The sequence below is a fragment of the Saccostrea cucullata genome, unplaced genomic scaffold, assembly GCF_032062105.1.
Source record: "Saccostrea cucullata isolate Sc308-1 unplaced genomic scaffold, CSIRO_AGI_Scuc_v1 ctg1020, whole genome shotgun sequence".
In the NCBI taxonomy this organism is placed as follows: domain Eukaryota; kingdom Metazoa; phylum Mollusca; class Bivalvia; order Ostreida; family Ostreidae; genus Saccostrea; species Saccostrea cuccullata.
In genome coordinates this window covers 117,584-130,970 of record NW_026931054.1, presented here as the reverse complement: position 1 = coordinate 130,970, position 13,387 = coordinate 117,584, and the positions used below count along the sequence as shown (strand labels likewise).

The window sequence follows — 13,387 nt, the reverse complement described above, 5'->3', positions numbered from 1 at the left end:
GTAGCTTAAAAGCTACACATTACCAAGTTACTGTTAAGCTTGAGATAAAAGAAATATAGATTAACTTAGATATCTGTCCATGTTTTCATGGTTTTGGAAACAAAATGATCAATTGTCAGAATTACTTGGCGTTCCTTTCCATCTCTGTTCGTAGATAAAGTTCTGTACAATTTCTGGCTAGCTCTTTGTAAAGATAACTGCAAATCAGAGCCAAAGCTATTGGTTCATCACAGCGGTTCCACAGTACTTTGGCCAGCTTACGTCGATTCATTAGTACAGCCCAGACTGTCAACCAGTTTAATGCCTGAAAGTCACCTTTCATTTTTTAATATGAACATTTCAATATATTCAAACAAAAGACCCATGGACACCTTATTCTTAATCTTTTTATTTTCCAAAAAGAGTTTATATGTATATTTTTTAAATTAGCTTAGAGCATTATAATCATGCATGTGGTTTGTCAACTGGATGTCTAAGAGTAAAATACACATGTATTCCTAACGTAAAATGCATAATCCAATACATTTACAATATGGTGGGATGTGAATGTTACTCTACAGGAGGTATCATACCTTCCTCTCAGCCACTGCAGGGTCTAGTACATACAGTCCCACTGAGTTCATGGACATCTCATAGGGCTGAACAAAATCTACCAGTCCTAGCAGTTTAAATATAAGTCGATTCAGGTCATTCACCAGGAAGTTGGCATCCAATTCTTGATCCATATCCTGGAATTACAAAGCATTTACAGCTGTATCAGAAACAAAGTTAGTGAAATCCATGATTTTAAATATGATTATTAAGAAAACAAAATAATAAACATGAAATCCATGGGCTTAAATACTTATTTGAGTCAAGGATGCTTTGCGAGTTTTGTTACAGAAGTTGAAAAATTTGAAAGAGATGGACTGGATGCACAGATGGACAGACAAATAATGAGTGATCAGAAAGGCTAATGCATTAAAGTGAGGTAGATAAATATCAACTTAAGTACATGTAGATTCAAAAAATTAAAATTTCAAGCAGCCAAGTCTTTACCACAATCTGCCCCAGGACCTTTTCCAGACAAACACTGACAAAAAATTCCCTGTCTTCAGCCTTCTCAAACAGAAGCTTGTATTTCTTGTGGTTAAGGTATTTGTGAATGAGAAAGCCGTGGTCCAGAAAAATCTCTACAAATTCTTCTCTGTCTAACTTCAGGAGAGCCTGCTCAAATAATTTTTTATCAACCTGTAAAATAAGAAAAATAAAACATTATTCAAGATACATCAGCTATGCAAGTTTAGTCATCACAGAGCTTATTTTGACCTACATCATAGATTGTTTCAGATGAACTGTACGGTTACTTCCCTTGTGAATGGACTTCCTTCTAAAACTTTGTCGAGGTGAGCAAGAAACTAAATTAAATTGCCGTCCAACTTCAATATGTTAAGTATTTCCCTTTTATAACATATCAATAGGAATGGATTCATGGCAGAAACTCAAGCATCCTTTAACTGATAGACAAGCTTTGATCAGAAAAGCTCTCTCTGAAATTTCATTTCAGATGACATAAAAAAGTATACCATATGCCACTATTTTTGAAATATCAATCTATTGTTTGAAAGATTAAGTGAAGAGTGACTTTTAGAAAATAGATTATACTACCCACCTTGACCTTCCCCCAGTCATCTCTATGGAAGATCATTGATAAAGCCATGTCCGGGCGGTTCCAATCCAGGATCAGCTGTAAGTCCTTGAATACTTTCTCTCTCCATTTCACTTTGGTCTGCCTTTCACCTAATCATGAAAAAGTAGCATCTAAGCCAACTTCACACAAAAAAACAACACATAACCATCCAATGCTTCAAGAACATTATTTCAGCAAAACACATCTCATACTGAGAAATAAAGATAATATACAATTAAACAAGGCCTTGAGGAGATATTTATCCAGGTCTTTTAAATTTGCATCCCATCCTTGTGTGTTCACTATGGTGAAAAATATCTGTTCATCCTGAAATATTTAAAAAAAATTGCATCAATGTAATTTACCTAATCCATCTTCTAAGGTAATCTTCAGTATCTAAACAACAATTGGGCTATCAAATAATACATGTATCTAGATATAATCATATCAAAGTTGATGTACTTAGGATTGCTAATAGACTCGGATGTAAGTTGTTGATGTACTGGATATCAAGATGTACAATGATCTAAGGTTCAGCAACCATTTGTTCCCTGATTATCGGTACTAATAATTTTCTAAAATAATTTTAACACAGATTGACAGAATGATGGAAGAAGACACAAAGAAGACACAAAAAACTCAAAATGCTCTTGGTGGACATAGAAACATGTGATTACCCTACATAAATACATGTATTGCATCTTACAATGTACTTTGAACAGAAAAAAGTAACTGTAAAACTCTACCTCTATTGCTAGATGGCAACACTGTAAGATTTTGTTCCTGAACTCTGTGCGAGCAATGTCATTGTCTTTAAAATCTTCAGGATAAATCTTAGCGATCATTCTTGTTAATTCTGGCTTCAGGAAATGCTCTTCAAAGTCAGGATCGGTCCTTCAAAATAATTTTAAGCAAAAACTTTCAATCTGCAGATTCAATCAAATTCTTTCATGTTCAATGCATATTGCGCATTTGGTTTTTTTTTTAGCTTCCCTTTCAATTTTATTTATTTCTTTCAAGTTTGTAAAATTCTTTTAAGATGTACATACAGTTGAACTTAGGTATCTAGAAAACCAATATTTTGAGCATGATAGTCCCAAAACATATTCTTTTTATGTTTTACCCTGGATATCTCACATCCTTAGATATCTCAAAGTTTTCTTTCCTCAGTCACATTAAGTTCAAGGTAATGAGGTTTGACTGTATTGAACAATTCTCTACTTTATTTAAATATTTAACACACAAAAGCTAAATATTAACTCATTCTTGTTGATATTTGTTGAGGGTGGCATTAATATATTTGGCAGTTTGCCTCACCTTTCTACGAGCTCCTCAAAGGCATAGGCCAGAAGATCAGCCACTCCCCCACTTCCCTTTAGGATGACAACAGGCATTCTGTCAGTTAAGTAGGTCAACACATGTTCTACTCCCCTTGGTGACCCCTGTACTAACAAACCTACCACAGGCACCATCTTCTTTATGACTGGCTCGGGTAATTCATGCTGATCATCTGATCCTGTAAAACATAAGGAATTCACATGATAACTGAACTTCTGTTAGAAATCTTTCAATGATCTTGACCTTACATTGACCTTCTAGAAATTGGCCTAAAAATTTACAGATCTAATTCAAAGTTCCTTCACATCCTGTGACTTGTGTTATAAATCAAGAAAATATACATTTACTTCAAGTTTTATTTAACTGATTGTGTACTGATGATGGCATCACCTGTAAGAGTCTTACAAAGGTTTTACAGATGACAAATGACAAGATCACGGACATTGTGACCAAAGAAAAATGTGTAGATTTTATTCAATAAAAGAACAGCAGACCTTTGAATTTTTATAGCATAGTTACTTTTACATCACAAGTACATGTATATCTACGAGAACAGTTTTAGTTTTTTGTACTTTTAGACCAATCAATCCATTCCGATATCATCAACAGTCTGTTGTTAAAGTTGATTTTTCTGCAAACAGATGTGTGTGTTTCAATTAAACCTATCTCAATATGTGTTCATTAATATAAATGTTGATAAATAGTGTTCATTTCTAGCTTTCCTCATTATATTGAACTACTTAACCTGCTACTATAACATGGCTTAATCTATAGAGTTTATATGACATGTCTGATCCAGCTTACCGTAGCTGAATAGTCTCCTGAGCCGCCTCCGTCTGCCCACGTGATACTGGAACTGCTGCTCCAGCTGACAGCGGATATTTGTAAAGAACATCCGTTCCGTGTCCTCCTCATCCACGATGATAAAGTGGGTGTGGTCTGGATTCAGTTCATAAAGGTCACTGTTTGGCAGAATGCCCACATTCTTAATATTAATGCCCATTTCCTTATTCTAGATGGTACAAAAATAATAATGTTATGAAAAGCCATTTTCAAAAGATTGTTCATAAATCATTATCTTTAAAATTCTAGAAGTAGAATATCAAACTTACTTTACATAATTTAAAACAACTCTTTTTTTTTTGTATATGTTGTGACTAGAACTGAAAATGCCTATTTTGATTGTTCTGCATTACTTTTTTGACTACGAGATTTTCTGAGTGTGTTCACTACTCACATTTCCCTGGAACTCTTGTGAGTAGGTGATAACATTCTTGGGAACAATGCCTATGACGGTTAATTTCTGGAATTGCTGGACCTTGAAGTGTGCCAGTTGACTAAGCTGTAACTGTTTACACTCTCTGCGAGCCCGTTCCTCCTTGATTGCCTCCCCTATCATCTTAGACACAGCAGTGTCCACCCCGTCTGTTATGATCCACATCTCTGTAGTGTTTGCTGCCTAAAAATCGGATAAATCACGAAATGTTTGCTGCCTAACCAACAAGTTAAATCCATACTTAATATTATATAAGCTGCCTAAAAACAACTTTAATCCGTTCGAAATGTGTGACAGCAGCCTAAAAAAAAATTGATCCATACCAAAGTAATTTACAGAAGATAGGGCAATACTTTTTTCCTGAGAACCTTTGAGGTCAGCTAAGTTTATGAAGAAGACCCAAAAATGATAAAATTCTTTTGATTCTTAGGCAAGCTTGTGTCTTCTTTATAACTTTTTTTTTATAGAGACAGCTTGACAGATGGATCATGCCGTACAAAATGTGATTAAAAAGCTCATTCACATTTTCATCTCAAAGAGCTTAAAATGAAATAACCCTCAGATTAATACTACCTTGATTATCCCCTTTTGAAATTGTTCCTTAAGTCTGGCATTTTTCCATGGCCTGAAATGTTTGACTCCTGATATGACAGACAGGACAATTTTGGGACTCCTCATTTTCCAGTATGTCCCCATAAAGTGAGCCACCGCCTCACTAGGAGTGTCAGCCGATACTGTCACATAATGCTTCTTGGGCTAAATTGTAGAAAATCCTTTATAAATTATGTACTTATGATAAAAATAATGACAAGTTAACTTAATTTTGTTTAACCTTTTATCAGTTTAAGCCTTATTAACATGAAGATGCTTTTAAAAGTAATACCGTATAACTGGATTTTTCTACGGGGTGCTATTTTTTGCGAAATTCTGCTATCAAGTCTTAATCGCAAAAAATTCAATTGCAAAAAATACGTAAATAAAATCCGGAATTTTCAGTTGCGATCATCGAAGTTCTACTTTTACAGATACCGGAAGTATATACATGTATATAAATAATGCCATTGCACATTTTCAATCGTATTTTACAGGTAATTTACTTGATATCAACAACAATGATTGTTTTTCGAATAAATAAAACGAATTCCTAAAAATTTAATATTTTTTTGTTCCTACATTGTATTTCATGATTTATTTATATGAAACCTGAATAGCAATTGTCAGTTTCGCTATTCCGCTGCTTGATCGGGTCCTTCACCGGTGCTTACCAGATTTTTCTTAATCGGTATTCTGTCCTTGAGAAAAGAATTTCTTGTGTAATATTTCCCATACTGCGAAAGTTTATAGTCTATGGGAACTTACTGAAACGAACTTCTATAAATTAATTTCAAGAATTATCGTCTCAGTTTCAATTTTAAAATAATTGTGACTTTATTTCTAATTTACCCTGTGAATAATAACCCAATAATTATAACAACACACGGACGACCCACAGGTGTAGTGTCATCTATGTAAACACCAAATTAACAGCCCAAGGCCTTCATTGTTTCCAGGTAAGTTCAGACTGCATCTATTTTACGCTTGATTGGCGTGTATACAAGCGCAATCAAAACTTTGAGAGATAGAGAGTAAAATTCAATGAAATGTGTGTAACGGGACCCAGGTTTTGGTTCGAGAATTTCGAGAGATAGAAGTTCGAGAGATCAGGAGTAAATTTGCTTAGTTATATAGTCACCTGTATTTTAAATTGCTTTGGTTTGTTCCATAAAAAATAAAAATAGACTTTATTGTTTAAATGTCTAGTCATAAAATTCAATAAAAATAGACTTTATTGTCAAAGTGATATCGCAAAAATTAAAATCGCAAAAAATAAATATACCTATTTCAGGATCAAATCGCAAAAATTTGCACCCGCATTAAAAACCAGTTATACGGTTATTTCTTGCTGTGGGATATGCACCCTTAAATACAAATAATTGTAAGACTGCAGAAAAAGTCGAGGTAATGACCGTGTAATACGGTTTGAATAATCTTAAAGACTTAAATTGATAGCACATTACATTATCAACTTAATTTTGGAACACATGTAAGTTTTATACCGTGTGTTCTTCAAGCTGGTGAGCTTCGCTCCAGAAATGGATGTTTCCACATGGAAATGGGGCATCATCGTATCGAGCACTGTCTTGTGTGTCAGTGGAGATTGCCCCAAAGGAGGTGACGGTTTGCTGTGCACTCTCAACATACTCCGTAGAATCATCAACAGTTGTATCCGAACTAGCATATTCCTGAATTACAGAAAAAAATCAATAATTTACAAGGATGGATATTATCTGAAATTTACAGGTGCTTTACGTACAGATTAGACATAATTAATGTTGAACCTAGATACAAAGTGAGGCATGATCTTTTAAAACTACAAATTGTCTATCCATTTTTCTTTTCATTTAACATGACAAGAAGCAATATTAGACCAGTAAATGTGTAATACTCATTTCAAACACAGGGATACATACATGATTTTCAATGATATCCTCCTCCTCCTCCGTTTCCAGAGCATGAAGGTGTGCTGGACTGAGTCTAGAGGGGCTGCTCTGATTGACCGTGTCCCCGCTGATGTAGGAGGTCCGTGTAAATCTTCCCGAGACAATAGACTGCTGGGACGTCAGGATAGGCCTTGGTGAGTGGCCAGGGCTCTGAGGAGAGCTGTCTGACTGTTGAGGACCCACAGGGGGCATGTAGAGTACTGAGTTGACGGTGTCATGTACCGAATGCTCACTGCTTTGATCTCCAAGGGAGCTGCGATTACTGAGAACATCCTCATTTTTGGAAGCTGTACTGCTCAAGTCCTCTTTCTCTAGATTCTCCAATTCTGTTTCCTGGCAAACAAATATAAGATAAAATTCTTTGAATCTTTTTTGTCATGTTGTGGTGGTCATGTACTTGTGTTGAATATTTTGATAAAAAAATTCCTCAGATTTCCTCCATTTCTCATAAGGTTTTATAGCCTACTTTAATTTTTGTGTTGCGCTTATCATATTTTAAGCTTCACACTGCATACTGTGTATGGCAATTTTTATTAACTAATTGAAAATAAAAAAAATTGAACACTTTTTCCCATCTCTTTTTTATTTTATTTATCCCCCGACTGAACTTAAAAAAAAATCCCATAAATCATTTAATAAAAAAAATGTTGGCCTTATGGCTACAAGTTTTTTACTACGATGCAAAACTGACAAAAGTACAGTGGACCCTCATTTATCCGGACGCTTTGGTTCCCAGTCAATTTGTCCGGATATGTGAAGCATCTGGATATCTGAATCACCAGTTAAACAAGACAAATAACATTTTAAAATTTCGTTCCGAATCGTATGTATTTCCACTGTAATTATGTATTTAATCAAATAAACTGTGATCATTTGGTTCTTTTATGTGATATAATGTTTAGCAGGAAAAAAAAAAGAAACTGCAGATGTGTTCAAAAAAATATAAATCACCCCTGTTTGAGGATTCATGCATAAATGCAGATGTCAATTCTAATTATCTCCAAAATTGGCCAATTTGGCACATTATAATATTCAGATGAATACGATAACAATAACATTGAGATGCAAGAACATTCAACACAGATCTTGAGAAAGAAGAAATTTGTGCCAAATTGGTCATTCTCTCCTTTGTTTTCTAAATGCCCAGAAATGTGGGAAAATGTATTTTAAGTAATAGGAAATCATTTCACGCCTGAATGCACACTGACGGCCAACATTTTTTTGCCCTTTCCGCTGCCCATACCAATGTCCTTTGCGTGAATAAATAAATGAATAAATAATAACGTACAGCATAAAAGGCTTTCATTTTGTAGAAATCTTTCAAAGAAACAAAAAATAACTCTACAATGTTTTTCGACCAAAATTGCACTAGGCTTATTAAGTTTCAACCAGTCGCTCGGCTTTCTCCGTAAGGTCCGACAAGCTCCGTGACGTCTTGTGATGTCACATCTAGTCGAGATGTCTCGTGCACCTTGATGTTTGAAGTGGCTGATCAATTTTTCAAGTGTTTTTGATGGTACAACTGCGGTCACGCCGTAAAACATTTATTTTATAATTGTGACCTCACAATCGTGAAACGCGAAAATTTGTTGCAGGGCAAACATTTGCATGTTAGGTGACTACATATATCTTACTTGTAAATATCAATATATATTGGCACATTTTCTTTTTAAATGAATTCAATGATATGTTAAAACTTTTATTACTGAGTCAGCAGTATCACCTGCCAAAGAGCGTTAAATTTAGTACTCCATTATAAATATGAAAACCAAAAACGGACACAGATTTGAAGTTAATGTATTCTGTATAATATTACGACTTATATATTTCAATAGCATTTCACACAAAAATATATTAAAAATCTTATTTCATCTAAAAGTTATTAAAACTTAAAACTTCAAATTTTTAGACATGTATTAAAAATATTGATATTGAGAAGATATTTCCTCTAAAAAAGATGGAATTAGTATTTCAGTAGAAATTGGTGGTGTTAATAAAAAAAAGAACATTTGAATTCTATAAAAATTCATATCATCAAAATGATTTGATTTCTAAAAAGATTTTTATCAAAATTTTCATGAAAATAGCTTAAATCTAACATTGTACTTGTGGTAAAACCATGGAAAATGAAAGTATTGCTTGTTATACATTGACGTAGTATCGTTTTTGAAAGGAGGGGGTCAACCAGAGAAAAAAATTCAATCTAGCTGAAAAAAAGATTTTAAAAACTTGACAAGCTAAAACAAAAAGGAAACTAAAATGATATACATGTAGCCCTAACTCGAAAATCCTACTTCGTGTGTGTAAGTGAGGGTGTGTGTGGGGGGAGGAGGGGGGGTGGGTCAGGTTCAAATTCTTTCAGTACCATTTTTTTCCTAAAATACATGCACTACATAACCCCTTTTTGACCTTACTCTTCAATTTGGGAAATGTTGCTGTGTGCCTGTCATATGATATATCACTGTAATTAAAAGATATCATAATAGTTACACATGTACTTGTAATATTTAAAAAATGAACCTGCTCCAAAAACATTAACCTGGGGAAAACACAATTTATGCATGTCTAACAATATAGGACATAGGGAAAAAAAAAACTGACGAAACGGCCTTCAGGAGAATGAGAAAAACTCATATCATCAAAATGATTTGATTTCTAAAAAGATTTTTATCAAAATTTTCATGAAAATAGCTTAAATCTAACATTGTACTTGTGGTAAAACCATGGAAAATGAAAGTATTGCTTGTTATACATTGACGTAGTATCGTTTTTGAAAGGAGGGGGTCAACCAGAGAAAAAAATTCAATCTAGCTGATATGAAACTAAAATGATATACATGTAGCCCTATTCCTATTTCGTGTGTGTAAGTTATGTGGGGGGAGGAGGGGGGGTGGGTCAGGTTCAAATTCTTTCAGTACCATTTTTTTCCTAAAATACATGTAAATTCTTTGGGAAATGTTGCTGTGTGCCTGTCATATGATTTCACTGTAATTAAAAGATATAGATTCTTGTAATATTTAAAGAATTGGGGAAAACCAATTTAGGTAACAACAACGGGAAAAAAAATGACGAAACGGCCTTCAGGAGAATGAGATATATGTATTTTTTATTTTATGGAAATTCTTTTCTTTCATTTGAAATGTTTAAGATAAATTAACCAAAAAAAGGAAAAATTTAAAGGGGGATCCGAGGTAGAACCACGTCCATGTTGTAGAGCCTGGGAACATAAACATGATGTGGCAAAGAGTTCTATACGAAAAAAAAATATGTGGGGAATTTTTGTGCATACAGATTATCTGGCATATAAATGAGGGTTATCATTTATTTTAAAAAATATACCACAGTTTGGTTTTTTTGCAATTCTCCAAAACATAGGTATCCTTTTTTTCAGTGGTTTTCGCATTTATAGCCAAGTACTAGATATACCGCTTTTTGGCAGATGATACTGCTGATTCAGTAATAAATACGCAAATTTGTTAAAGTTTTTATATATTAAAATATATTATTTGAACCCAGAAAAGTGCCTGAGGAGTGTGAAGAGTTTCTGTGCACCGACAAAAAAGAAATCGGATAAAAAAAATCCCGGACCGTCGGGAGCCGGATGTGGGGAAGACTAGATTTACCGCGTGCACGTTTGTTAATTTTTTTTCGTTTGTCTTCTTTTTATGTACGTTTGTTCTGCAAAGATGATCGTTGGTTTTGCATTCATATATGTTTGTTACGTACGTGGTCGTTGGTTTTGCTTTAATGTATATTTGTTCTGCAAATAGGTCTGTTGATTATGCATAGTATATCATTTGTTAAGTCTTATGGTCATTGACATTAAAATAATTGTTTGTTTTCTCATTATGGTAATTTTTGCCCTTTCCGCTGCCCATACATTGGGTAATAAAGGAATTCTGGGAATGTTTCACATAAAAATTTGCCTGGCGTATACGTACAGATTTCATTCCGAATTTCCTCTGTTTTTACACGTTAGTCGATTGAGATCGCTCTAAATATTTAGAAAAGTGTTTCCATGCGTCAGGAATGAATTTTGCTAGTGTGTAAATCAGACTGAATAACTTGTCACGAAGGATTTTTTATGAAGCGCGGCTAGTAGTGTAACTTACATGTAATTCATTGAATGTTATTTAATTATCTAATAACCGCTGTTTGTAAGAACATTAAATTTATTACCTATAGTTTAAAGGGGGCAAAACCACTCTCCGCGAAACCACTCGGCGCGAACATATAATCAGGGCGAACCCACCCGTCACCGTTAATTTCAGAGACTAGTTTAAACCAGATCTAGCATCAAAACGCAATTAATTTTTCTGTGTGTGTATTTAACCTTCTGTATCCCTATATCTTCTTTCTTGTATTGCAATTTATCATTAATTGTCAAACGTGTCAAAATTATCAAAAGATAAACATTAAAAATTGTGTATTCCTAATCCAAATCTCATCATAATATGCAGAGCAGACGTGCAGAAAAACGTCAATTCTCACTTAAATATATGTGAACCTGGACTCTGTTATGTTTGATATAATACCTGTATATTGTTCGTCTGATTAGTTTCTTTCCAATCTGGGCTTTTGTCATCCATTTAGGGTCATGATATCTGCGATTGTCGCTGGATTTTGTGAAAATCAATTCATTATCAGAGTACTGCGGGAAATTGAATGTCGATCCCGATCAAAATAATTTCTACGTGCTATGGGTTGTGCCTACTGCAACAAATCTCCACCTTTTTTCTGAACAAAAGAGAATTTTTACTTAATATATATAAGATTACTGTTAATCTATTCGTCAACTTAGATTGAATATTATGAGTGACAACCATACTGGAAACTGCCATTTTAATTTGGAAAAAAGGAATTCCATATATATGGAATGCCATATACGACAGCCAACTGCTTACTGCCAACTGCTGACTGCTTACTGCCAACTGTCAGCTGCTTACTGCCAACTGCCACCGTATTTGAATAAATTTTATTTTTATATTGATATTTATGTCAATTAAAAGAAGGAGCGAATTTATAGGAAATTTTTTCCAAGAGGGTCACTCTTGTAAAAAAAAAAATCCAACCCAGAAATATCTTAATGACAAGAAAAAAAAAACATAAAGTCCTTTCCTAAATGCGAAAAATTATTTAGGCCCGAGAGAGGGGGTTCTTAAATGCGTCATACCTTCATGAGTATGACATTTTTTCATAACAACTTAACACGAATCCACATTTTCGGTTTGGGGGGGGGGGGGTGTAAGGTCCCTTTTAGTTGATTTATTTTGTACATTAAATAACTTTTAGTTGGTTTTGTTTGTGCATTAAATAACTTTACCAGAAATTTCAAAGGGGTGTTCAAAACCCCTCTCTCTAGATTTATGCATGTAAAACAAATTTTATTTGTACAAACAAAGAGATATAAATGTTTGATCGGTGTTTTCTAAGTGGAGGGTCCAAGGTCAGCCGGTAGTTTGTTTAGTTTTACTAACGTATGACTGTACAAATTTTAACCCCCCCCCCTAAAAAAATCTATGCATGTGAAACATTGTAACACACAGAGATATACATCTTCAATTTGAGGAAATTTTTAACTATAGAATATAATGGAAAACGGAAATTTATTTTCAAAACATCCTTTTCTGCGCTACAACGAATCTTTTTCATTATTATAATTCTCTCTTCAAAGGTTTTGTTGTCTCCGGGGGGTGGGGGGTCTTTAAAGATTAAAAGCAGAAAATAGTCATTTTTTCACAATGGACTTAGATTGTTATAGTTAGTTTTAAATTCTCTGAATTCTAAAACTTTAATGTAACAATTTTATTACCTATTTCGAATAGGAAAACAAATAAAAAAAATAATAAACAATGTACTTTATCAACCGCATATATTGAATATTACATAAGATAAAACATATTGGTCACTTTATGCAAATCAATTTTACCAGGCTGACCCCCTTGGAAAAAATGTCCTGGATCCGTGTCTTTTTCCCCCTTTTTTTGTGAAAATTCATGCATATATCGATGCAAATATAAAATTTATTCAAATATGTGTGACAGTTGGCAGTAAGCAGCTGACAGTTGGCAGTAAGCATCCAGCAGTTGGCAGTAAGCAGTTGGCTGTCGTATATGGCATTCCATACATATACGACAGTCAACTGCTTACCATGCTTACTGCCAACTGCTCACTGCTTACTATCAACTTTTCACTGCTTAATGCCACTGCTCGTAGATGATATTGCCTGTTTTGTTATCGTTAATACGTTATTAAACCCTAGATTACAATAATAACACCAATTGGCGGATTCAAACAGTGGAGGCAAGGAAGAAATAAATATAGGAGGAAAGAATACCGTATTCCCTTTTAAATACAGTATATCTAATTCCCACATTTTCCTTGCAGGCAAATAATTCAATAGGTCAAAAAAATGGGAGGGGCAAAATTTTTGTAGGATCTTGGGTATATATTTCCCTTGACAAGGAATTAAAAAAAAAGGTCACAGGCGTCTTGATTGAGGGACCACTTAGTCAACTGTAAATAGTACATGTTGGAAATGTATTGGGTACGCCCACCACCACC

The 13,387-nt window shown here is 34.1% G+C and overlaps 1 protein-coding gene across 1 annotated transcript in view; it reads right to left on the bottom strand.

The window, feature by feature from the left end:
• The window catches only part of LOC134231196 (transient receptor potential cation channel subfamily M member 2-like), a 53,847-nt gene extending 42,379 nt beyond the window's left edge, over positions 1 to 11,468 (bottom strand). The window contains exons 1-13 of the mRNA XM_062713115.1: positions 11,359 to 11,468; positions 6,794 to 7,156; positions 6,380 to 6,565; positions 4,857 to 5,039; positions 4,245 to 4,466; positions 3,812 to 4,019; positions 2,987 to 3,185; positions 2,416 to 2,563; positions 1,903 to 1,996; positions 1,652 to 1,779; positions 1,039 to 1,230; positions 573 to 728; positions 126 to 304 (exon numbers count right to left, since the gene is read on the bottom strand). Of these exons, the coding sequence (XP_062569099.1) occupies positions 126 to 304; positions 573 to 728; positions 1,039 to 1,230; positions 1,652 to 1,779; positions 1,903 to 1,996; positions 2,416 to 2,563; positions 2,987 to 3,185; positions 3,812 to 4,019; positions 4,245 to 4,466; positions 4,857 to 5,039; positions 6,380 to 6,565; positions 6,794 to 7,156; positions 11,359 to 11,412 (2,312 nt within the window). The 5' untranslated portion in view covers positions 11,413 to 11,468. The remainder of the gene's footprint in view (positions 1 to 125; positions 305 to 572; positions 729 to 1,038; positions 1,231 to 1,651; positions 1,780 to 1,902; positions 1,997 to 2,415; positions 2,564 to 2,986; positions 3,186 to 3,811; positions 4,020 to 4,244; positions 4,467 to 4,856; positions 5,040 to 6,379; positions 6,566 to 6,793; positions 7,157 to 11,358) is intronic.
• Between the last annotated feature and the right edge of the window lie 1,919 nt (positions 11,469 to 13,387).